The 26,738-nt window shown below is 42.5% G+C and overlaps 1 protein-coding gene across 1 annotated transcript; it reads left to right on the top strand.

Moving 5' to 3' along the window:
- Positions 1-241: 241 nt before the first annotated feature.
- Positions 242-26,738, top strand: cep350 (centrosomal protein 350; the record flags this gene model as incomplete). The annotated part of the gene is made up of 37 exons (XM_079221271.1): positions 242-317; positions 409-452; positions 624-732; positions 817-982; positions 1,853-2,505; positions 2,658-2,771; positions 3,059-3,187; positions 4,485-4,604; positions 5,794-6,515; positions 6,642-6,760; positions 8,805-9,814; positions 10,019-10,160; positions 10,424-10,584; positions 10,732-10,912; positions 12,484-12,650; positions 12,755-12,918; positions 13,348-13,458; positions 13,686-13,826; positions 14,000-14,133; positions 14,242-14,349; positions 14,453-14,670; positions 14,899-15,113; positions 15,208-15,486; positions 15,602-15,751; positions 16,132-16,292; positions 17,816-17,938; positions 19,712-19,956; positions 20,047-20,246; positions 20,649-20,790; positions 21,328-21,488; positions 21,639-21,772; positions 21,870-21,925; positions 22,023-23,710; positions 24,107-24,631; positions 25,206-25,352; positions 25,487-25,609; positions 26,164-26,738. 37 exons carry the CDS (start codon positions 242-244, stop codon positions 26,332-26,334), a joined length of 9,309 nt encoding a protein of 3,102 aa, XP_079077397.1. The 3' UTR covers positions 26,335-26,738.

Raw genomic sequence — 26,738 nt, 5'->3', positions numbered from 1 at the left:
TGCTTGTTTCTGTCAGTCATTTTCTTGTTTGAAAGTGCTTGATGTATTTTGTTTCTACATGCTACTCATTGTTTTGGTTTCAGCTAACATTTTTGTTTTGTTTTATCTGCCTGAATTGTAACTGGCTTTGTTTTGGCTATATTGTATCCAATAAGAGTTGATTTATGTCACATTTACCTTTGCTCAGTATTGGTTTTCATGATTTGCCTCTTGCCTAATCTTGGCTTCAGGTGAATGAGAGATGAGGAGCAGCAGGAGGACTGAGGTGTCTCTGAAAAGCTCTGCTCAGCAGCTTACAGATCACAATAATGGCACAGGTGTGTAAAAGACTGAAGTTCATTTGTATTGTTGTTAGAGTTCTCACAAGCACTTTTGTTCACTGGTTTGCATTCTCTTCCTTTTTGTCAGAGCTGACAAGTGCATGGAAAAGTTTGTCCCAGTCCAAAGCTGCTGTAAGTACACAAACAGTTTTCTGCTGAATTACTTTTTGTCAGCTACTCAAAAATATTTTCCATTTCATAAAAGTTATGAAATACGATCTACAACAGCTTATGATGATAACAATGATTCCCTTTCATCATCACATAACCCAAGGAGTCTGACATGTATTCTCCCTTTTCTAGTTGCGGCATATAGAAAACCGTCTCGAGGCAGCTCCAGGGACAGGGGTTCTCCTGGACTCTGTGATGGACCCTCCCAAGAAGAAATCCTCCAGGATGGTTCGCTGCAGGGGTGAGCTATTTCAAATTGTCATTATCATGAGTTAAATTCAACACTCAAAATATAACTATTTTAACATTGCTGTCTCTATCACAGATGGTCAACAAGCTGATGAACACGGAGGGTCTTCAAAGCGCAGGGGGCGATGTCAGCAGAGTCCAGAAAAGAGCAGCTCACGCAGCCCCCTGAGAAATGCGACCCAGGACAGCAATGTCCGCAGGAACAACAGCGTGGAGTTCAGGGAACCACTCGCCTCCTACAGGTACAACAACTGCATCAAAATGCATGCATGAAACATCCTTAGGCCTTTCTCTTTAGGTAAGATGCTGTATTTAGATAAGAGGGTATTCTGTCATCATCTGGACTGGATATCTTTTCTTGACGCTTTCGAGCACCGATCAAATCACATTGATAATCTTTTTATTTCTTTATATTTTTGAAAACGTAAACAAATATACATATATATATATATACCTAAAAGCATAAAGCTTTTATTGCACCTTCATTCTATAAACACTTGTATCAATGTTACTACTCTACATGATATTTAGATAATACCAATATAGTCATACTTTTTAGGGTGTCTACAGAGTGACAACGGAAAAAGATGGTGTTTATTCCTCAACTGAGCTGTGATGTTTTCATTGTAATTATTGCGTCACCTCAATTTTTCAACTTGATACATCAGAAGAGCTCTTTCACCTAAATAACAGTCAGCCCCCAACGCTTTTTGCTCTTCAAGACTTCTATTCAGAGAACATATGTTGTTGACATCTCCTCTGAATTGCTCGTAGCTGATGTCTCACAGGTACTTCAGTAGCTCAAGGCTCTGCTTTTTTCAGTAATACTGCAAAACTGTATGTTTTGGCTTTGGTATTTTCACAGAATTACTGGATTTAAAATGTGAATATCTTGAGAGTTTGTAGAGACCAAAAGTAGTGTAAGTACCACCATTTGAAAATTCCACTTTTTTTTTGAAAATTCCAGTTATACATTTTAAATTGTTTTCATCATTGCACTTCTACACCCTTTGACCACCCATACATGAGCTCTTCTGTATACTCAGTGAGTGGTAAATTAAGAGTAAATCTTGATCCCCTTCCTGATCCCTTGTAATCTGGTTTGTTTCCAGAGAGGCCACCCCTCCACCACATCCCTCCTCTCAGCTGGAGGCCTACAGCCTGCAGTCAGTGCCAGGGTCTTCGGACCCATCCTCGCCGCCCTCCTCAGATCCTCTACTTAGCCAGCTGGTCTACCAGAGAGACACCAGGGACAAACAGACAGACCGGGACCTTGACAGCACACACTCCTCGGCTCTGGAGCGCACAGAGGTCCGCTTCCTCAATGACCAGCCAGCCCTGGACACCCTGAGGACTATTGGAAACCAGTCACATTTCAGAGTCCCTGCATGGGGGGAGACTGAGGAGGAAAGCACTGCAAAAGCACAACTTGGTATGGATAGCCAAGAGTTAAGCCCATGTCTAGCTCCAGCCCCGGGCTCCACACACCAAAGGGAGAGCACTCCCTCCACCAGCCCTGGTTCAGCTTCCCAGCGGCTGGAGAACTTAAGGCGACATCAGCCTGATGATAAGCTGGAGAAGCTCAAAGAGCGTATCCGAAGGCAGAGGCAACATCTGGAGGAGTCTGCAGAGAGAGAGAAGCTGCTGGGTTGTCTGGAACAGCCCGGTATGGAAGCTTTGGGGAGTAACAATGCTGGTACTAGCAACAGGCCCACAGCCAAAACACGGAAAGTAGCAGCTGCACCGCCTGCACCGATATACAAAGGTACCATCAGTGTAGGGATATATCCCAAACTTAAAATGTCTCATTTGTTTGACCTTTTGTTATAAAAAAGATATAATGATATATGCAAATTCTAGCTTTATAGTAGGAAACGGAAAGCTACAGCTTACGTCTTCAATCCTGTATACGCCCAGGTTTCAACAGTACTGAGACAAAGATTCGGACTCCTGATGGAAGAGTTTGGAAGGAGGAGGAGTTCCATAACTTCAGCAGAGAAATATACAGAGACCTGTCGCGACAGTTTGCTGGTAAGCATAGTACACAAACAATTTCTTAGCAAGCTAATGATTGCACATGAATACATGGCATGAAAATGTATTGATCTCTCAGAAGCGCATAAAATATATATATATATTGTTTAGCTGAGTGTTACATAAACAAACAAACATGATTTTGCTTATAGTCTTTGGTTTATAACATCAGATATTTTTGACCTGGGTCACAGGGCTCTGTTTTCAGCCAACTGACAGTATTTTAGCTCAGTAATTGTTTGTTAATTTGTGTTGCTTATTCTCTGCTTTTGTCTTCTTCACAGAGAGCACCAGATCCAGACATCAGCAGCAGCGGGAACAGCGAGCAGACAGGTCCAAAGAGAGGAGGCCACCCAAACCAGTCAGGAAGGTCCACAGAGCTGCCCCTTCCTCTGACCTTAACGCAAAACCAGGTATAATAATCCTCTTTTATATCCCGGAGCCAACCCATCTGCTGATTTATTTTTAATTAGTGACAGTAGGAAAGCTAAATATGTGAACCAATCTGGCTGAATTTTATTATCGGTGTATATACGGACCAAAACCAGGAACTTCTCATGTTGAACTATCTGTGTGCTTAGAAGGCTTTTCTCAAGCTTCTGTGCCACAATGAGAGTGATAGTTTTATCAAGTGCTGACTTTGTTTACGTTATAGCGAACCATCAAATAATCGTGTACAATAATAATTCATTCTTTAATTATAATCTAATTGGTGTGATAATGTTGTAAATTCGTTAGGCAGACTGTAGAAGTCAGTGTTCAACCTACAGTATTCAGTGTTTCTCATACATGGCCTGTGTGTGTTGTAGTGCATGAAGCAGAGAGATTGCTGGCTTCTAAAGCAGTGTTAAGACTGTAATCCCTGAAAAAATGTTCAGTATGTGTGACGTGTCGTTTGTGTAGCATACAGACACCCACATCAAAGAATCATAGCCACTAGCCACATACTACTCTATACTGGGCAGAGCAGACCTCGGATAGCTGCGAAAACGCCCCCCTTCCCATTCACAAAGATGCCCCCAAGGGCACACATGTAAACATGATTGCTAGATATCTTCATCTGTGTGGATAGGGAAATATATATAGTATATATATATATATATATATATATATATATATAGTATGTATATATGATGTCAGTTTGGCATGATCATCCCAATGCATGATTCCATCTAATTTCTGAAAAAAATTGAAATATACAGTACAGTACAGAACCAAAAAAGGTAATCTGGATATCCTGAAAGCTGACTGTAAATATATATACCTCTCATATTCTCTAGCTCTCGTTCACTCTGTACCGAGTGTCTACTTGTTTATTCCAACTTTTGTGTTGTCTCTAAAGTCTGGCTGTTCTCGCTTTCGTGCTGGAAAAACACTATAAATAGCCCTCTGAAATCTGTGGCCAGGTTCAGTTGCTCATCCACCCAGTACAAACAGCTGCTTGGTTAGTGGATGCACAACTTCATTTTTAGCTTTCATAAGGTTAAGTGACCGTTTCTTAATAAAGCAATGCACCTTTGCTATTACATGTATTCGTTGTTCTCTAATCTTTTGTGTGCATTTATTTCCTGGTGACTTGCTCCGGTGGTGGCATGTCTACATATGTGCTAACACATGCAGTCATGGTCCATGAGGTCAACATGAACTATATTACATTCCAATGCTCTCTCCTGACAGCATTGTAGGTGATAATGTTCTATGTCATTGTAGTGATTAGCCCTGCATCATGGCGGGAGGGCCAAAAGCTGGTAAAGATGGTACTGGGTCCAGTTCCCAAGCTGCCCAGGGAGGAGGACAGATCCCAGCCAGCTGACAGACTGAGCAGAACAGGTGGGACATGGAGACCTATACTCTACCCTTCTATACATGCCGCTACACCCCTGTCTTGTATTTTTATGTTAGACAAATTCATGAGCTTGCTTACACAGTCATCTCTGCTGTAACCATTGTTCTAATGATCTTGCTCGGCTTGACGTACTGTCATTAACCAGCGTGTCAAAATTTAGAAAGGAAATAGATAGAAAAGGTTATTAGCTTTCTACTTGGGTTTAAAGAGCCACTCAAAACATGTCAGCTTGACATTAAAAATACACTCTGCATTTATTTAAGTTATGTGGCATGTAGGACAAGACTTAATCACCAATGTGTAAATTAAGTTTTACTCTGTTACATTCCACCTCTTCCTTCTTTCAGACATCTTGTGTCCTCATTTTACTTGTATCTGTTTCCTTATGTTATCATGCTATCAAACTTTCACCTCTAAAGTTAAACATAAAAGTCTGTACTGGTTGCTATTGCCTTGTTGGCCATGTACTTTATATGCATAAAATACATATCTAGAGCCTTTCATAGAGGTTTTGCATGACTCAGACTGAAAACGGCACCTACCAAAGAATATGAATAAATAAAGAGTCTTTGGCTGCTACCGGTCTCAGACTCTGTCTCACACTCTCTCATAGTCACAGACTATCTGCATCTGTACAGAGTACCATTGACCGGAAAGAATATAGATTGACTGGCTGTTCTGGTTGGGTGCACAATTAGACTTGACCTGATTTCCAGAGACTACAGAGCAGGGAGAGGCTCGCAGCCATGTTCTGAAAAAACTCTCTGGATTAGATACTTAAAAATCTAGATGGGAATTTTCAAGTTGTCCCAGATTAGAGTTGCCACGGAAAGCCGGCCCCACAAGCCTCATCTAGTATGGAGTGTTTTGAGCAGTCACTTGTGGAAACATCCAGTGTGTTGCAAGCTGCAATAACCTGTTTATTGAACGTATTGATCATAGGAAAACAATTAAAGGATTGTATAGCCTACTATTAGTGTAAAAAATAAGACGAGTTTAAAGTCTGATCACCGGCTTTCATCCCTGGTTAGGTTTGAATAGTGAACGCAATTATTATTTTATGTTTTTCAATGTTCCATCAACCGAGCTTCCACTTCAAAGGCTCAGTTTAGCATTACACTATTTAGAAAGTGCGTGTTTATGTTAGTAAATGTGTTGCCCTATGTCCACCAGCTTCCCGTCACCGCTCCAGTTCAGACCCACGCTCCGAATCAAACCCACGGCTTCGCCCGAACAGCACAGAAAGGCCTCAACGTGGATTTCAACCCAAAAGCCACACCGCAACCACATCTACACCTCCATCTGCAGATCGGGAGAAGGCTCCAGTGAATGTCAGCACGGACCTGTTGTCAGCAGACATCCAGGGGATACTCGATGACCTTCAGCTGGAGTGTAAAGCAGCTGAGAGGGAGGAGAGGTCCCGGCAAAGGTCCCGGGGAGGGAGCAGCGGTAGGAGAGGGAGAGGGGGATCAGGGTCACGAACAAAGGCTTCAGTCTCTGTTTGGGGAACTGCGGTGGCAACCGGTAGCTACTCAAGAGGCTGCCGCAGCGCCAGCCCTGCTGCACACCAATCTGCTGACAATGGGCAGAAAAAACGACACTATGATGCAGACACTGTTCGCCAATACATTTCCAGGCAACAAGAGGAGAGAAAAAGGCAACGGGTCGAAGAGAAGAGGTCACTGAGGGAAGAGGCAGAGAGTAGAAACCAGAGACTGCAGGACCTCTACAGGAAGCAAAGAGAAGCGGCGAAAACAGTGGCCCTTCCTAGCGAGCCGCCTGTGGTCCCAGTGCAAAAGCGACTACAGGAGACCTACACCAAACTGCTTCTGGAGGAGGCTCAGCTGAATGAGGAGGCCACACAGACACAACTTGCTGCTCCTTCTAGTCAAATGGTATTGTACATACGCATGATACATGGTTGGGTAGAATGAGTAACTAAATGAAATGAATTAATGAAAATATGTAAGATTAAAAAAAAGATGTTTTGACATGTTTGTTACCCACGTATTCTGCCACAGAGACCGATGTACCAGCCCTCAGGAGAGTCAGACAAAGAGAACAAAAGACAAGAGGCACCACAGAGTCCGTCGAGCAGTGACAGGTCTTTGAATGACCAGCCACCTCCTCCATTATCCAGGTGCACACGCACACGCACACACACATGCCCATGCCTGCTCACCTCCATCACTATCCAGAATAACAAACACTACAATTTGTTGACCACGATAAACAACAAACAACCCAGTACAACAACAGTACACACATTCTGGTATCTACTGGAAGTAATGGACATAACTTAACTTCAGATAACTGTGTACATTACCAGCATAAACATGATTAATGCAACCTGAGAGCGCGTTCATGAGATTTGTAAATATGGTAATATCCTATTTCAAGGCGACAGAGGATGTTCCCCTGGACAGCGACTTGCATAAACCTGCATGTGAAGCACCATCCAATATGAGGATGCTGTCTAAAGACATGCTCTCTTCCAAAGGCCTGGTTACACTTCTGACTGACTTTATTCAATAAAGAGACAAATTAACCCTCAATTAGAGTTAAACAAGACAATGCCAACATAATTATGAAGTGTAATTTATATAGGATCTTCTCATGTAAAATTGCTTCAAAGTAATGTGAATTACGGTTTGTCTCATGCAAGTGGTTCTGCATGAGGCCCAATGTGTGGGCGATGAATTCTAGGGAATCATCTGACTGTACCCAACAGAGAAACTGTTTGTTCCCAGATGGTTGGCTTTTCGGGCAATTTTACAATCAGTACTCCTATTTCAGATGCATTAAAAGAACTTCTCAGATAATTGACTGGATGTGAAGATGATTGCCGGTAATGGATTTCCCGTTTGAAACGGATAAAATAATAATCTTTCTCTGGTTATTCAGTGATTATAGTTATTGTCATTTAAAGTGTTCATCTAGTTACAGTGCGTTCTCTATCCTGTTCATTCTGCTCTGTACCATTAACATGTGCGTATCAGACAGGTGAAAACATTTCGTTACTTCACTAAAACTAAAGTTTTTGCAAGGGAGAAACAGACACAACAAATACAAAAACAATATATACAATGCAATACGAGGACACAGGTATAATCATTGCAGTTGAAAAGTCACTCGTGGTTAAAAACATAGACACTTGTTCCAATATTTCCAGAAACAAGAAGAATACCTCGTATCACTCTGGCTAATGTGCTGGCTCAGTTAAGACTTTTACAATTACATTTTCTGAGTCATTTAATCAACATTTAAATTTGTATATACAATTCCTCAACACAGCATGGAAAGTGGGAAATGACTTGCACTTGTCAATCTGGGAAGCTTGAGCAAGATTCTAAAAGCATCATTAAATGCCACCTGAATCTTTTTCATTTTTACTTTAATAGATTTAATCATTTGGAAAATTCACAACATGTTTGTATCAAATGGAATATTCTGCTTAAATCCATAGTTTTTTAGTCAAAAACAACATTTTCATTGCGAGTTTGTCTTCCGCTTGCTGCACAGAATGGGAGCCACGTACTTTTATTCACGGTGAAGTAGAGCAGCAGTCCAACAGCACCATGAATTGCATTTATACAATCACAATAACACATAATCATATTTTTAATTTATTTTAGGATGATGAAATCCTAGAATATGACAACAGATTGGACGTTTCATTCCATAACCTAATTCAAAGCTTTGAATATAAAAAAAAGGACAATGGTTACAGCCCTTTCCATAACAGTAACCGCTCTTATAGAGCGCGGGTCATTTTTTGCTAAGCAAGCACATGGAGAACGAAGATGTGGTGTGTCAGATCCTTGATGGAAGAGAGACGGCAAACTCGTTTGTATTGAAGGATTTAAAATCCTCTTGTTACTCATGCTGGTAAATGGGGCTCAGCGGGCGGACATGCCTCTTTACCAGAACCATCTCTTAATGCACTGTTGGGTGCAGATATTCAGAGATTATTATTATTATTATTATTATTATTACTGATTATGATTTAACTGAAGGTAAGTTAGTTAAAATTGCTTTGATATTGGCTGAGGAAAAAACAATCGTCGCTATACGAGCCAATCGCCACAAACCAAAACACTTGCATATGTTTAATTTGAAAAACTGTTTTAAAGCAAGCTGTTTGCATCTTTATTTCTCACTCTTTATTGCTCTCTCCATTGCAGGAATGATCTGGATTTTGGAGTTTCCTCTCTGCTTCAGCCTGACCGTCTGAGCCCAGCTGTTCAACCCATGACTGGTCCCAGCAGCAGAGGGCTAGCCCCTTTTGGTGATCGTCTGCTCTCTCAGCTTCTCAGGCTGGAGACTGCAGCGGTAGCTAATGACCTCAAGCACACCCAGCGGCCAGCCACAGCACCTTTCAACAGGTCGCAGTCCAAGATGACCCGCATTGAGGCCCTCAAGGCCACAGCCGCATCCCTCTCCAACCGTATAGAAAGTGAAGCACGTAAGCTTGCTGGGGAGGGGATCAACTATGGTATTGAAACTTCAATGGATGTGGATATTATTAGACCCCCTCAAGCTGATCTTGATGATGGATGCCGGGCAGAAACAGCTGCCCCAGAAAACAATGACGTAGCCTTGAGGATCCAGAGGATTTTAACTAGCACCGGTCATAGTTCATACAATGGCACAGCTCTTCCAGGAACAGGCAATCTGCACGCTTTCAGGGCACAGAAAGAAAAGAAAGACACACACGACAATTTGACTAATCCACAAACAACGTCTGCTGATGTAACGGGGCCAATACTCAACAGTTACACACATGAAAGGAGGAGGCTAGCCAATGGCCTGGACAAGTTGGAGAGAGTGGAACAAAAGATAGGATGTGGCTTGATAGGTGACAAGGATGAGAATTGGACAGATCTCCATGACTCAAGTGTTGGTTCCATCAGTGAAGGGACTTTTTCTGAAGACGAGGTGAGCCCTCCTCACCCCTCCAACAATCGTGTACCTAGATCGGCAGATCGCCTGAAGGCAGTGGACCCCTGCGTGGGTCAAAGAAGGGATTACCAACGTTTGTCAGAGTTCCAGAGAGAGGCAGCGATGTACTCAGCCCTCAGCTCACCCTTTGCCCAGCATGACTGTAGCAAAGCAGCCTGGGAGGAGCTGAACAAAGGAAGCCCTCTAAGTGTAATCAACATTTTCACTAAGAATCTTCATGGCCATGCTACAGGTTAGTTCACATATAAGTGTCTTGTCTGATGAGAAATGGTGACAAAGTTTTTGTTACTGAGTATCTATCTATCTATCTATCTATCTATAAACTTCTTAAAGATATGTAACCATAAGAGCTACATGAAATGTTTATCACAGTAGAACTGACATACTGAGTCAAAGGCAAAATCATATAATATTATTTTCATAATATGTCCTGTAGTGAGTGAGAGGAACTCTCCCTCTGCCCATTTGTCACACTCTGGAAATGGTCCCGTAGACGCAGTCATCTATGAAGATGATTTTGTGTCATCACATAGCAGCGGAGCCAGTGGCCAGTTAAAGAGAGGCTCCAATTCTCGCAGGTAAGAAAAAAATGGATGGTAGTTTTCAAAATGACCACTGGATGGCATTCATGTCACACAAATGGAAAACTCATGCAGCCCTCTCAGACAGCAATTCCTCTCTGCATTCTGGAGTTCAGGGATTTTTACAGTACACTCAGACAGATTAACTCTGCCGTTTATCCCATCTTCACTGGAATTATTGTTTTGGTGTCACAGACCCTTCATTTTATTTAAAAGTGATAGATTCTACGTCTTTCTCCCCTCACTGTCCGTGTGAACAGCCATTTTGAAGAGCTGATGAGGAGGTCCCCTTATGACAAAACTACAGGAGGCATCAATTCCCACCATTCATCCTTTCACTCATCTATTCACTCACCACATCCATCCTCTGGTTCAACATCTGGCTCCTCACCCTTCTCCAAGCATTCTGCCAGAAAAAGAGGTGAGAATGGATAGTTTTGCATACTTTCTTGAACAACTACAAAAAAGAAATGAAGAAAATAATCTACATGATCAAATGTTTTTTTTGTTTATATATATATATAGTTAACAAATTGCTGCACAATGTATAAACTCAAATCCTCTGCAGGCACAGCATCAGACCAGAGTGATGCCACTCTGGTGGAAGAGCCAAGGAGTTCCTGCTCTCCTCCCTCTGATGCATTATCCTCTGACTCCAGGAAGAGGGGCTCAGACAAAAGCTCTACCCACAGCCAGAGTGTCCACTCTAATGACACTATAGGGGAAACTTCAGTGCTTTCTCAACAAAGGTAACCATCTTCGTCAGACTAAATACAAGGGGAGGTTTGTTACTTTAGGTTTAGGCCAATGCTGTAAAACCTTCCACCTGCAAGGTTTCAGTGTCAGCGTTTTTCTGCCAAAGCATCTCTAAGATCTCAATTTGAAGAATCCGTGCGGTTGTATCAGTGTTTGAATTGCCCACACGTCCAGTTCTTTGGACCTTCCCTCCTGGTTTTCTGTAACCTTCAGTGCAACACTGCTTTGTGGGAAGAGCAGTGGTGCTATTGGCTTACATTGGGATATTTGTATGCTGTCCTGTATATGGTAGGTTATAGATGTTTCTTTTAGGGTAACAGAATGATTGTATTTCTTTGTTTCCGGGAACTTTTGTTTTCACTGGATACAAATTAAGATTTAAATCAGCCCGTAAAGCCACACTGTATTTCCAAGCTATACTGAAATTACATTTCAGTAATTTCAGTATAGCTTGCCACTGGGTCATCTCAATTGTTGCAGTTCCAACCCACTCAGAATCCTCCACTTGGTATATACTGTATCAACCAGAGGGTCATTTATCTGGGCATGACTAATTACTTAGCGACACTTGGAGAGCCCTCATTGAGGCTTCCAGTCTAAACAGTCTTGTGGCTTTCTGTTCTGTTGAAGGCCTGAGGGTTTAAGCAGCCTTTTAGTGCCCAGGGAGGCTGCAGTTCAACCCAAGACAGAAAACAGTGGCTATTTTGTTCTGGGGGCCTGCAGGGTAGTTGGTTGGGTCAGCCAGCTTCACCACAGCTTGGGCCTGCTGCCAGTGTTTTTTTTTTCTTCATTTAATCTCAGAGCCCAGTCGTGACATTTGAGCCCTCTAATGGTATTCTAAAACCCAGGTGGCGGATTCCTGCCACTCTGTGCAGCTTGTGTGTCCTGCACGAGAAAGGCAAGACATTCAGACTGGATTGTGTCCTTCATAGCACTATTTTCAAAGAAGGTTGTTGGTTAACTTTGGTGATGACTTAGTGTTCATTACTGTGTTTTTATTTCTGTAGTAACAGCACAAGTATTACCATATTTCTCGATGAGCTTTGTAGGTTTTTGGTATATTGCATTCCTATCAGCCAACTGTTTTACTATTAAGATCATGCCAACATTGTTGTATTATATATTAATTGAGTCTGATTGTTATCCTTGGAGGGGGGAAATAGTTGCCACAGCCTGCTATCCTTAATGGGGAAGTAGGGTGTATCCTGATCTCTGTGGACAAACGTCCTTGGCCTCTGATCATCTCTGAGCAGCACAATATAGCCATTCATAGTCTGGGCCTCTCACGGCAGGGGTATGCTGCCTCAGTCAGTTCTAGGGTTAGCAGCATGAGGGCCTCTTTCTTTATCATTTGCTTAACCCACTGTGCAAATCTTGTAGCGTTTCCTTTTCAAACACTATTTTGGAATTTGTTTGTTTGAGAAAACTATTTTAAAAACATCTTATTAAAGTAATATATTTAAGTCTACAAACATCCACTTTAGCAGACAAGTTGTCTGGTTTCACAATAGTATTTGATCTCCTACTTACTCTTTTCCTTTTTTTTTTCTCATTTTATTTGTAGTTTGGGTCTTGACAGGAAGAACTCTCCAGCAGCCAGGCCCAAAAAGGCTTCTGCGTCTCGCTCTCCATACCCTGGTTCTCCTCCGGAAGCCGGCTCTCCCAGTGGGGCAAATAATCCAAACACAGGCCCCACAGCTCGCAGTGGTAGAGCAGAGACCAAGACCATAGGTAGATAAAACTCATATTAACATGATAAACAACAGACTGAATTTTCCTTTTGCTCCACCAACATACCCTTTTATTAATCTCTCTCCGCTCTTCTTTTCTCTCAGGTGAACAACAGTATTCACCTGCGGTCTTGCAGCAGCGTATGACTGCAGAGCTCCAGTACCTAGAGTCCATTGAGGAGTCGGTCCGACAGCTGGGAGATGTGGAGAGGGTGATGGGTGTGTCCATGGCTCAGCAGGAGAGCGTGTCATTGGCCCAGATGCTCAAGGTGAAGAAAGCTGCTAAGAGCAACAAGACTGTCGATAAGGACTACAAAGAAGCTCTGCTGTGTAAAGTGTCTAAAGTGATAAGATATCAAGAGTTGTGTTTATGTTAAACAATTAAGAGAAGATTACGCTCAGCTTCAGTAATTCTGATGAGTGATGATTTCATAATTTTGATGATTGTAAGATAGCACACATTCTCATGTTTGCCCTAAGTTATAAAATCTACACTTGATGTAATGTACAATACAAAGGGAAATTACACAGTTCCCAATTTAATTGATCAGGGACTTGAATTATTTGTTGCTGCATCAAATTTACATGATAAAGATAAAGTATTTTTTGGACCTCCATAAATTAGAGTGAGTTGCTACCTGACTAATGTCTGTATTGATGCACTGTATTGACCTGCTCTCTGAACGTTGACCCTGCAGGCCAGGCAGCAGTGCCATGCGCGTGACCTCTATGAGCTGAAGATCAAGGCTGAAAGGGAAGCCCTGGAGACACAGCTACAGCTGGAGGAAAACAGGCAGAGAGTGGCCAGGGTACAACACACACACACACACGCACACACACACGCACACACACACGCACACACACACACACACACACACACACACACACACAGTCCATCAGTTAGTTTACTCGCACAGATAATATGTATGTGCATTTGTAAATGATAGTTTTAGGGTTTACTTCCTTACTTTTTGAATTCTAAGGTATGTGTGCTTTTATTTCTCTGTGTGTGATGTCCATGCTTGTTTTTGTCTAGGCTCATATAGAACTGCAGGAAAACTTGGCGGCAAATCAAAAAGAGACCTTGGAAGGCCTCCAGGAGGCAACTACCAAGTTGATGACTCAACAAGCTGAGGCAGCACGGTACACAGCTGACACTGCCCGACACATCAAAGAGGTTAGCAATCCCTGCCTGGAAAACCGCCCCTGTCTTCATTTTGTAACAAAAGCCGATTGATTGTTGAGTTTCAGTAAATAAATAACAATACGTGCAGAGGAGGAAAGGGTAAGACCAGTGTAAGACTCATCAAATCAATAATCGTATTTGTATATTGTTTTCTTGTCTATCAGATGACAGAATTGGCGCGGTCGCAGCTAACAGGAGCTTTGGTTGTCCCCCCTGATGTTTCTGATTCCTCCATGGAGCGGGAAGAACAGCAGAGCTCCTATTCAAAGCAGCGAAATGAGAAAAATGACTCTGACAGGTGAACTAAAAACACAATTTTTTAAAATTATATATTGCATACTGCCTTCATTTTTGAATTTAGTATCTGTTCTAAATGTTTAGGTCTCTTCTGCATGCTCTCTTACAGCTTTCCTAGTGAGGTGTCAAGCAGAAAGACCAGGCCAGAAGAACCGTTATCTTCGTTGAACAGCCCCAGTCACTCTGATTCTCTGTCCTTCAGAAGACCAAACCTCAGGTACAGCTTGGGCCTCATTTGTAGCACTAATTGTTAAGATTTCCATTAGATTTGGGGAATAAAAACCTACTGACACTAAATATGTCCTTTTCCTCTTTCCCAGTGGAGCAGACTCTAGCAGTCAACGTAGCCCGTCGCAGGCCTCGCCAGAGCACAGAGAACGGACGAAAAAAGAAGCAGTAGAGGAGAAATGGAGGGAGGGAGGAGCTGAAGTAAGGGCAGCGAGGGAAGCAGGCAGCAGCTCCATAGAAGAGGAAGTTCTAACAGCTGCAAATGACTCCCTCTGCAGTGACAGCGTCCCCTCTACAGTGGATGAGATAGGTATTGGATGGCAAACATGACTATTTGTTTAAAAGTTAACGTGCATTTTATGTGTAAACACACCTGTATTTCCTATGTATTCATTTAATCGTCAGGGGCTGTTGGTATATAAATGTCCCCTCCACTGGTATTAAAATTGTGAAAATCTTATTTAATCTGTATTGAAACCAAAACTGTGTGTACAAGGCACCTACACATTTTTAGCTTATCTTAATTTCCGCCCTCCAGGAGACAGTACGTCGGTGGCAACAGAGTACTCCCTAAAATTTGATGATGACATGACAGAGGATGAGATAGAAGAGCGTTCCTTCCGCTCTCTACTGCCATCTGAGGCGCACCGCCGTGGGACTATGGAGAAGAAGTCCCGCCACCATGAGGAATCAGAGGATGATGGAGCCAATCACAACACAACATTGCTTTCAGGGGCACACCATATCTTAAAGGTGAGAGGGCAGTGTAGTCTACAAACATTTGCCAATATACATATCCTTGAAGGTCAGCTAAACCTCTATTTTTTTCATCTCTGTTCTCCCGCAGGCTCAGGATGCAAACATGGCCTTTTCTGGTGGACAGGACAGCTTTTCCCAGTTCACCATGGACATGGTGCGTCAGTACATGAAGGACGAGGATGTACGACTGCAGCACCAGAGCTCTCTGTTGCATCTTCGCCAGAAAGCTGTCAAAGAGAAGACCAGAACTGAGCTGGCCTGGCTAGAACACCAGAAAAAGAGGCTGAGGGACAAGGGCGAGGATGATAAAATGCCACCCATCAGGAAGAAACAGAGGGGCCTCCTGATGAAACTACAGCAGGAACAGGTACATGGGGCGGAAATATAAGGACATCAATGGACAGTTGAGCTTTGGGGCACACTGTCATCTTAACCTTTACTTTATTAACCAACTTTTTCTCCCACTGTACTGCTTTTCCCAGGCTGAGATTAAGCGACTTCAGGAGGCCAACAAAGCAGCCAGGAAGGAGAGGCAGCTGTTGCTGAAGCAGCAGGAGGAGATTGAGCGGATGAGAAACTCTACATTCAGACTGAAAGAGCGTCTCAAATATGCTGGGGATGAAGCGCCACTTGTGAGTAGTGCAAAAGTCACTAATCACCAGGGCTGGGTATAGTTTGGAAAATTACAATGCCAATACCAGTACCCTTAAAGCTATACAGATACTAAAAGAGCGCTTCATTCGATACCCATCATGTGAATGGAGCTGTGTGTGTCCCACTGGCAAACTACTTGCTGACGCATTGCACAGCGCTCACACAGCGCTTACTGCTGATACAGCCATCCACCAACCAACTGGGGCGGTAGCGCATTGTCGCGGATGCATAGCTGTTAATGGAATCATGAAGGAAAGGCTACTAATAACTGTAGAACATGCTGCCATGTTCATCTACAGTTTTCTGTTTTTTTTTATTTACTTGGCCTCTCTGAAATGTCCATTCATCCATCCCCCAGGAGACTCCTGTGTCAGAAACCCCTGTGTCTGACACAGCCTCCCCCAACATGAGACATCCTGATGATATCCGGAGCCCCTCTCCCGCGCTCTCCATCTCTGGAAGTGAGACCAGCAGCATCATGCAGAAGCTTAAGAAGATGCGCTCCCACACTGATGAAAAGTAAATAGTTTCATTTTTCATAATATAAATGTGGTTCTCTCGGCTTACTGGCCATTTGACAAAGTGTATTATCAGGAGTCATAATCCCTTGTCAGTGATGTCCTGCTGCCTTTCCCCTTGAGGTTTGCTTCTTTTGTAAAATTGGGAGGAATGCTTATCAATTCCTTTAACTTTTTTTGTTTGTTTTTTTGTATTTTCTTGCATAACACACCATTCACACTTCGCCTGAAGTAGGGCTTTTATTAATATTGGTAAAGCTTATTAGATAGGTTTTACAGTTGACCATGATAAGTCAGAAATGTTCCAATTATCTTAATAGGGTCTTTACTTGAACTAACAACTTAAATAATGGAAACTAATCAGTGCATGCTGTCTTTCTTCTGCTGTCCCCATGTATTGTTCTCCCTTTGAACTAGACAATAATCCACTCTCTGCTACAATGCGTCCCTTAACAGTACTTTTTTAGGAGGGTCTACATACGAGTTATCTGTTGCCGCCTTAAACAAATGTTTTAAAGCAAGAACATCAGACAATATTTAACCATCTTAAATAATTGTAACGCTATGTAATACTGCATCTTCCAATTGCAGAGGCATGCTTATTTTCCAGAAAGGGCAAACATCGGTTTCTATCGCGTTGACATGTAATTGCATGTGTTTGGTGCTCCTGTACGTCCTCCAGGGTTTTAGACTTGGCCAACAACTTTGGTCAGGTGATTGTAGAGCCTCTCATGACCGGGTAGCTCCAACTAGTGGGTTAATTGTTCTGGGGTTTAGGATTTATAACTTTACTATTAATCACAGGCTTTCAATGGTAGCTTTCAAAATGTTTTGGTCTATATTTGTTTATATTTATAAAAGCAACATCATTCATATACATTGTGAACTTCAAAATAATAATAGGTTTAGATCACTACAAAGAAATATTAAGAGGATTTAAAAAAAGCATTTGTGTTCAGATATTTGTCTGACCATACATTTCCTGGATGCATGTTTGCCATTTTAACAGACTACCACTTGTTTCTTCACTTCTCTTAGTCATTCTCTATTACCACTGTCCTGTTGTTGATCAAAGTCAAAGCAATTGTTGGCTATATATTCATCTTGATGTAACACACTAACAAATGTACCTTCATCTAAGGTTGTAAGTGTTACCTCACTCTATAATTTGTTTAAGAATCAGGGTTACTGATAACTCGATCATTTCACCCCCTCCAAAAGCAGGTTTGGCAGTGATCATACCCAGAGCAAACCCCCATGCTTGACGCCCACATTTTTGCTAATTGGTTCATGGATTCTCAAAACATTTAAAAGAAGCCATATTCTAACAGAAACCTGACATACTGAAGGTGCAATACAACCACATTTGCTCATATCACTCTTCTCTCTTTCTCTCTACTTGTCTTTTCCCTCTACGTCTGTTTTTAATGTTTTTTTCCCCCCCTCTTACTTTGTGTGTTTGTTTCCATACCCATGTTTGTGTGACTCTTTTGACTTGGTCTGTTGCGTGCTTGTGTGTTGTAGACACTGTTCTCCTGTCCACCACTTCCTTTCTGTGTTCACGGCCCACCACTGGGCCTCCCTCAGTGTCTGTCTCCCCAACCTCCACCCTAAATTCCAGCTTTTTATCTACAACCAGTTGGTCAGGTACTGTACAGTGCTCTCTACCTCTTCCCCAGAACCTCCACCTAGACCCTGCCCTGCCTCACCCCCACCCCATGGAACATGCTTGTGTTCATCTTCTGGCACTGGGATCTTATAGGGGTGGGACTGTGAATGACGACTGATTGTATGTGTTTGATTGTGTCCAGGAGGGAATTTGTGGGGGGAAGAGTTTGAGTGAAAGCATGAAAAGTGCCCAAGGAAGGCTGCCTTGCTGAAAAAAGCTAACCTTTTGACAAGTTCACTTTAAATATAATATATTATTTTGCCAGTTTTTTGTTATGACAATGTATAGTCACAATAATGTTAGTGTGCACATTAAAGCATTCTGTTGTGGAGCGATAAAACAAAATAACAAAGTAGTTACATTGAGAATAATAGAGGTGAGATGAATTTTGTTCTGTGAAGGTTAAAGGTTATTTTAATTTTAATAGGTGCCTTCCTTGTTGGATAGGAATCTCAGACTCAACTCTGAGATTTCACTAATTTCTGTGGTGTTAAATTTGTGACTCTCCCCCTCCTTTCCTTTCTTGCCTCTTGGAAATAATGTTGCTCTGCTTCTCTCTTCAATGTGCTTCATATTGTGGCTGCTGGCTGGTCGGCTCCAGCCCAGTCGTTGGTGCAAAATGTTTAGAGACTAAACCAGAGTATGCTATAGAAGTAAAGGACTTTTGCAGAGAACAGATCAGAGATAGAGTTGTCTATCTCTTTAATGAGCCCAGTAAATCTTAACTAGCCCTCTTTATTAGGTAACTGTTGCATAGGATTGGATAATAAGTACAGATGGCCATTGGCTGTAATAGAGTTTGGGAAGGCACTAAAAGACCCCGTCCCCCCGTCTGGTTCTTCAGTATCTGGCCTGTCATCAGTATACATTAGGTCAAGAGAAAGGCCTCTAAATTAGATCAAGGCTAAATAATACTGCACTGTAATGGCACCCATAGCTGTGGGGGACCACATTACACAACAGCTAAACCTGACTGCACTTTATTCTGATAGACATCTGCATATATATGTGCTATATTTTTCAGAGACTTCGTATAAGTTAGATTTTAGAATACAAAATGAATGTTCTCATGTTCATTCAAGAAAAAAAACAACTGTTGTGTTTTTATGTCTTGTTTTCCTCATTGGTCTACTAAAGAGACAAATTCATACAGATGTAACTGTTTACGGTTACATTTTTATTCTATTTTGTTTATATGTGCTATTTATGTTTGAAAGGTGTGTGTGTTTTGTTTTGTTTTGGTTTGTTTTGTTTTGGTTTGGTTTGTCTGTGTGACTGCACCCAATCAGCGTTTAACCCCTGGGTTTCAGATCGATGCATGAATCTGACATCTTCACTGTTCATTTTCCTTCTCTTATTTTCTTCTGAGTGACATGTCTTCACTTTATGCTTGTTTATTTGATGGGTGCCTATACACTTCTTTATTTGGATGATTATTCCAGGGAAAGTAATATGTAAAGCATGTATTGGGTGTGTATGTGTGGGTTTGACAGGTTTGAGGGGAGTTTGCAGTGATAACTGGATGTCCAGGTGATTTGGGTCTGCTTGCATCTGCAATGTCATGTTTTCATTACTTATGATAAATGCCTTTGTCAAACTTCTCTTCTCTCCCTCTTCACTGCCATCTTACCTTATCCCCTCACCACCCAACTTCTTCCTGTCTCCTTCCTCATTTTTCCTTTTCTCTCCATCCTCCTCCACTTCATCCTCATCTCCCCATTCTTTTTCCCCGTTCTTCCTACCCTCCCCAGGTTCCTGACAAAGCGGGAGCAGCATCTAATGCAGAGGCGTCACCATGCTGAGGAGCTGCTGCAGTGGAAACAGCGTCTGGACCAGGAGGAGGCAGAGGTCCGGAGGATGGAAAAGGAGGCACTGGCTGTATGGGACAGGCAAACACCTCGGGACATGGCAGAGCGCCAGGAAAAGGAGATCTCCGACATTAGCCCCAGCTCCAGTCACCATCGCAGCTCAGAACATAGAACTGACAGCGAGAAAGGTGAAGCAACATGATCCTAACTGGTTTTGCCAGGTTTAAAGTCAAAATTAGGTCAATATTAATTTGTTTATCTGTGTTACATGTTTTCAGAGATTCTGAGTGAGGGCGACTGTTCCTCAGCCACAGCTGAGTCCAGTATACACACAGAGGGACTTGTGTCCCAGCAACCAGGAAGCCCATCTTCACGACAACCTGTGTCGATCCCTGAAACACCTTTGGGCTCTGTGAGGAGCAGCCATGCAAATTACACCCTGGACTTCACTTCAGCTTCCCAGTCACCCAGCAGACAAGTACGCATAAGTGTGGTTTTTCTTTCCTTTTTGTGTTTCAGTGTTTCGTCCCATCTCTTTTGATGGTAGCTGAGATAGTTTTTTGTGTAAATATTGCTACTCTAAAATCTTGCATGACTGACAGATTGAAGTTTGCTATTGTGAACAGGTGTCAGTCAACTTCACCCCAATCATTTTGTGTAGATGATGTTAGGGTTATTTGTAGTCTTTCATTGAAGTGAAAATACACACAGCTTTATGTTGCGTTAGGGACATGCAAGGGCGTAACTACACATTTGTTTATTGTGCATGTAAAATATTTATCCATGCATGCTCCTATTAGTCCATCTGACTGTGTTGTTAAATCTTGGAAGTAATATTCCTTTCTCTTCCGCTCCTCCTCTTGCTGTTTTGTCTCTCCAGTCTCCACTCAGAGGCAGCCACAGCCCTGCTGTCTCTCCTTCAGATGGCAGCAGCAAAACCAAGATGCAGCTTCATTCCTCATCCCGGACCACCAACCAGGCCCGTCCTCAGCCAGCTGAATCCCCCATGCCCATGCAAACTGGTGAGTTACCCAATAATTCAACACGCATACACCGAATGTATAAGGTTTTTGGGGGTGTATGATTGTTCCTGGTAGTTCTCAAACAAGATAGGAGTAAAGAAGCGAGAGTGGAAATATTGCTGGCGCTCTGTAGTCAGACATAATGCGATGCTGCCAGGAATACATTATGCAAGCACTTCCCTGATACATAACCTGCTTAGCTGTGTGATAGGATGGGAGAACACTTTGCATTGGACTTAGTTACTGCACAAGCAAAGACAGTTCTGCTGGGCTCGCATTGTAGCTGAATGTGTTTTATTCTTTTTCAGGCCACTGTTCAAACCTTGGTCTAATCTTTGTAACACTGTTTGTTCATTGTGTACAAGCCAAAGCAACATGCACAAAAATGACACATTCTTAGTAAAGAAAATGTACACTAATCTCAAAGAATTGGGTTTGCGTTCGAGTGGGCACAAAGTTGGATTACCCTCTGCTAATCAGAGATCTGGCACCGGTTTCACATTCTAACTGTGATTTATCATCAACATTTCCCTTCAGAACCCATTTCAGACCAGAGTGACATAGAGAGCCGTATCAATGCTCTGAAGGAAGAACTCAGAAAACGAAAGTTTATGGCTTACCAGCTAAAGAAAGAGCAGAAGAAGAGGAACAAGGAGCGCCTGAAGGCACAGGAGGCCAGCCTACTGAAGCAGCTGGAGGTAAATGTGTATGAGTGTGGGCTTCTAGATGGTGATATGTTTGAATCTAAACAAACTTGGATAATTATGTGATTGATAATGTGTGTGAATGTGTCTTCATCCATGTACTGTAAGTAGATTTTATCATATCTTCTCCCATTTTCCTTTCAGAGCTATAATAACTTAATTGAGAAAACTAAGGCAGAACTGAACAAGGAGCCAGACTCAACAACTGATACAAAGTCCCAGATCAAAGATTCCATCTCTACCGCAGAGCAGAGCAGCATTAAACCACCTGCTCACAGGTACCAAAATCAGCTGTAAACATGACAACATATCTTATACTATAATATGAGTTTGAAAAGATTGGTGTTCAATTTAAAGTGAATTCTTCTTTCTCAGGTCTGAAACTAGCAAAATCTCTCAAAGGAAGCAAAGTGATGCTTCATTGGATCACAGTGAGTGATATAATCATAATTAATATATAAAAACTAATTTAAATGTGTTTTTACGCAGATGTTCCAATGATATTGTGACCCTTTCCTATTATACCAGATGCCCTACCTCAAGTTGATTATAGTAGATCCACCTCAGTGCCTGAAGAAATGTCTGATGAAGACCCACCAACAGTTACTCCAACCCCGGTAGATGCCACATTTGAGGATCAACATTCTGAACATCTTCTCAAACTAGGAAAGGAAGACAGACTTGACTCCCAAGAGAAGCTGTCTGCATCTAAACATGTTTCATCTTATAAGGGCGAAGAACATCGACATTCTCCATCTGTTAGCATAAAAGATGATAAAATAAGGACAAGGGAAACAGCTGAAACTGAAGAAGCTGTTCAATCTGATATTATCTCCACCAACAAGTCGCATTCGGCTGCATCCAGTGACCATTTCTGCTCTCCCAACTCTGTTGCCTTCTCTTCAAAGAAGGAGGCACCCAAAAAGGATGTCAAGGGCTCCTCACCTATAGTAGATGGTTATCATGATGACTTTGAGTCTTCGGTGGATTCTTCACCCAGAGAGGTGGGTCATAGTTCGAGGCCTACCTCTCAAATCTCAGTTGCTCCTACGGAGATCAAGGGCTCGAGAAAAGACTCCCCTCGCAGAGCCACACCCTATGACAGCCATGATGATGAGGAGGTAGAGGAGGAAATAGCTGAAGAGCTGAGTCACCATTCAGAGACTAGTGAAGCCAGTCACCAATCTGCGAGACTTCTGGATCTTCAGAACCACACAGACGACTCCAAACATGACAGCAATGATATTGTTAATTCCAGCCACTCGCCACCCATTTTGCCTGTTGCAGATGAAATGCCAAGTTTTAGCATCGCAGATCGAGTTCTTGTTGGTGGGGTACAGCCTGGCACTCTGCGATTCAAAGGTCCAACCAGCTTTGCTAATGGCTTCTGGGCTGGCGTGGAGTTGGATAAGTCTGAGGGGAGCAACAACGGCACTTATGATGGGGTGGTATACTTTGAATGTGTTGAGAGCCATGGTATCTTTGCTCCTCCAGACAAGATTACACACCTGCCAGAGGTCTACACAGACAACACGGAGGATGAGGACTCGTTCTTTGATGATCTGTCAGATAAAGGTGGGGATGAACGTAAAACAGATGAGCACAAATCCACAAAACAAGGAAATCTAAAGAGAAAGAATGAACAAACATCTAACGAGGTCTATGGGCCTGAAGATAAAAATATAACAGATGAGTCTGTTCACAAGACTGGATCCCACCACAATTCACAGCATTACAAAGAATCCAAGCCTCCCATTTCTAATGGGAACGCTCAAGACATAATGTTGGATTTTGAAGATGCACCAACCACCCTCCTCATCTCTGACATGGACAAGATTGGCTTTGGGAAGCAGAGTCGGACGGACATTACTACCCTTGTTGAGAGCGAAGAGGTTGACTCAAAACACCAGTTTGGGTCTGCGGATCTTTCAACAGATATCAGGGATGATATGAGAGAACAGAAAGACGGAGACTTAATGAACACATTTGCAGACAACCTCCTCAACAACTTTGTGAAAGACACTTTGGTGCAGTTTGTTGAAATTAAAAAGGCTAAAGAGCAGAAGATAGAAGCTGCCAACCAGATGAATGGAGACCTGTTTGGTGAACATGTTGAAGAAGAAGAGTTTTTCTCAGTGCAACAAAAAGATGGTCTTCCCTTCTTCCTACCTACAGAAAAAGAAGAGATGTCTTCTCCAGAGTTGTGTAACCAACCGGTGAGTGTAGATTTCTGATTCTTTAGTGATCTGTTACTGAATCTTGCAAAACTCCCTATAAATATGATTGGACGGATTTCCATTGTATGGAAACACCAGCAGGGACATTATCGTGTTACTGACAAACAGTACCTATTGATTTGATCTGGAGAACCCTTGTATTCTGTATGTGCTCAGCCAAAGTCCAACTTCATGTTGACAGACTTTATTGAATTTGGTGCTCTTTGCTGAAAACCTTTTGCGTTTGAAACATCAGTAAGAAAGAATATTCTTTAAGACTAGATGAAAAGTGTGAAACGATCATTTATTATGGGCCTTGTTTTGTTATGGAAGGTTAGTATCTGTAATTGCAAGCAAGCATGAAATCAACGTTTTCCTCTATTTCTTTCACAACAGGAGAGTCCAGTGTTGGGGGCCAGTGGTCAGGAGGAGCTCGCCAAGCGACTAGCAGAGCTGGAACTGAGCCGTGAACTGCTAGATGAGCTGGGGGACGATCAGGACTGGTTTGATGAGGACTTTGGCCTCAGCTCTCGTAGAGAACAGCAGAGACTCAAACAAAGGGAAGAGGAAGAGGAGGACGGGAGGCTGGGGAGGTTTGACCCATCAGTCGGAGCAGCCCTGGGGGGGCTGGTATCATCAGGCGGGGAACCGCAGGTTAAGACTCCACCTAGACCTGAGCTGCCTCTCCCCTTGCCCCCTAAACTACCTGAGCAGCCTGCCATGGTTGTGCCCCACTCAGCCACAGAGGTGGAGAAGATGGTTCATGCTGCCACCCAGGAGATCTGGGAGAGCTGTGGCCTGGGGAAGGAGGGAGCACTGACCCTGTCACAGCTGCCAAACCCCAAACCTTCTCAAGAGTATCTGGGTAAAGAGGCCAGCAGCCAGGACCCGGAGGTCCTCTGCGTCCGCAGCTACAGAAAGGTGAAAAGGAGACTTGCAAAACATAAAAAAAGAAAAATAACAAAAACAACCATACAGATAGCCCAATGGAAAACATTAATGCAAGTGTATTACACAACAATCTGTAAACTAAAGAGAAGTAAGACGAGCAAACTTGACTTCCTTTTCGTTCCCCGACCAATAATGCTGGTGAAAATCAGCACACAACTGTCCTCCTGCTTCCGTAGGACTAAGCCAACAGCAGTGTAGTCTTGAAGGCGGCACTTACTGAGGGAGTTCACTGAGGTTAAATGCCAGACGAGTTTCCATTATTCTGCAGAGTGCTCTCTGATTAGCATGTTGATGTTTTCAGGACTACAGCTATTTCACTTGCCTTTTTCTCACTAGATATCCTTCTGCTCCTGACATACTTCAGAGTCTTGCTTCAGATATTGTCTCAGTTGGTTAGACACTTTTTTTTAAATGAAAAGCGATGTTAAGCAGTAACTATTTCTGACATTGACACGCCAGCTCACTCACCTAATATGAGATTACTTAACCTGAGAAACTACTGCAGCTTTATTAGCGCACATTTAATATTAATTTCACTCCCCAGGCTGTGTATGACCTGACGTGGGAGATGCTTCAGGAGATCTATACTGAGGACCCCAACGCTGATCAACCTCAGTGGGTCAAACCACGTCGACTTAAGTCCTCCTTCCTCCACAGAGTGAAGACACCAGGAGACCTCACCAAAATCCAGGTACAGAAAGAGACGCTACATTTGTGTTTGAAAAGTACCAACCTCGGACAAACACACTGGCTACTTACTTAGTCCTTCTATATTTTAATATTCTTTTGCACACCTGATGACAGTGTTTTTACATTGTGTCCCAGGAATTCATCTCAGCAGAAGTTCTGAAACTGTATGGTCTGACGAAAGATCACAGCCAGAAGACCGACTGGCAGAAGATGCTCAAATTTGGCAAAAAGAAGCGAGACAGAGTCGATCACATTCTGGTAGGTTTCGAAACTAAATGTTTGAGGGTTTTTTTGGGTACATCATTTTAAATGGTAGTAGTTTAAACTTTGTCCTGTGTGACGTGATCAGTTTTTTCTTCTTCTTTTGGATAATATTAGAATGAAAGTCTTTCTTTGCTCTGGATGGCAAAAGCAGTTTTATGAAATGTTCATAATTGGAAGTTTTAAGGTTGAAACATTTTAATTTTAATTACAGCCTTTACTTATGTTTACTGGAAGTAACACTTTATCTGGCTAAAACAATTGTTTGCAGTATATTTCCCCTCGACTAGCCCCCATACAGTTCCTCACACAAGTACAACAGTGGGTTGAGCAGACCTATTATTTTTATACCATTTCTCTTAACCAATCTTAACAAACAATTTTAATTTATTTCAGAATAACATGATGTTGCAGGAGTTGATTTATAAATTAGTCACCCAGCCCTGAAATAGTGATTGAGTGAAAGTTAATTTTAACTTTAAATCAAGAAATGTTTCCACACTACTCACTACAATACAAACCACTGATATTACTCACTGTTTGTCTCCCAGGTTCAGGAACTCCACGAGGAGGAAGCCCAGTGGGTCAACTATGACGAGGACGAGCTGTTTGTCAAGATGCAGCTGGCAGACAGCATCTTCGATGCTTTGCTGAAGGACACTGCAAACGTACTGACGCTGATCCATGACAAGAGGGCCAGAGGAGAAAACTCCCTCTCCTGACAGCTTTCCTGTTTAGATTTTAAACTACAACTTCTAGCTCAATCCCAGTCTTTCCCCAACCCGATGAACTCCAGCCAACTTCCCGCCCCTCAGTCTTCCACCAGCTGATGTGCCAACAGCAACCCTCAGATGCCTTCAGTCCCAGCATTACCTCTCAACTAAACTACTCCTTCTTATTTCTGTGACATTCATTTGCTGAATTTTGCTTCAGCTAACTGTCGTGGTGATGTGATTTGTTCTACACACGAAACGCCTCTTGAGCAATCCAGCCTTCTTAAACCTGAACACCACCTTGTCTCAGTTCTCACCTCCTGGACTGGTCCTTTTGTAAATGCCAGTTGGAGAATGAGTGGATGTTTCGATGAGATGGATTGCGCAATTTGTTCGCACTTAATGTCCAGTAA

This window comes from Taurulus bubalis (assembly GCF_910589615.1).
Source record: "Taurulus bubalis genome assembly, chromosome: 7".
In the NCBI taxonomy this organism is placed as follows: domain Eukaryota; kingdom Metazoa; phylum Chordata; class Actinopteri; order Perciformes; family Cottidae; genus Taurulus; species Taurulus bubalis.
Note: the sequence above shows the minus strand (reverse complement) of the source record. Positions and strands in the feature narration are given on the sequence as shown.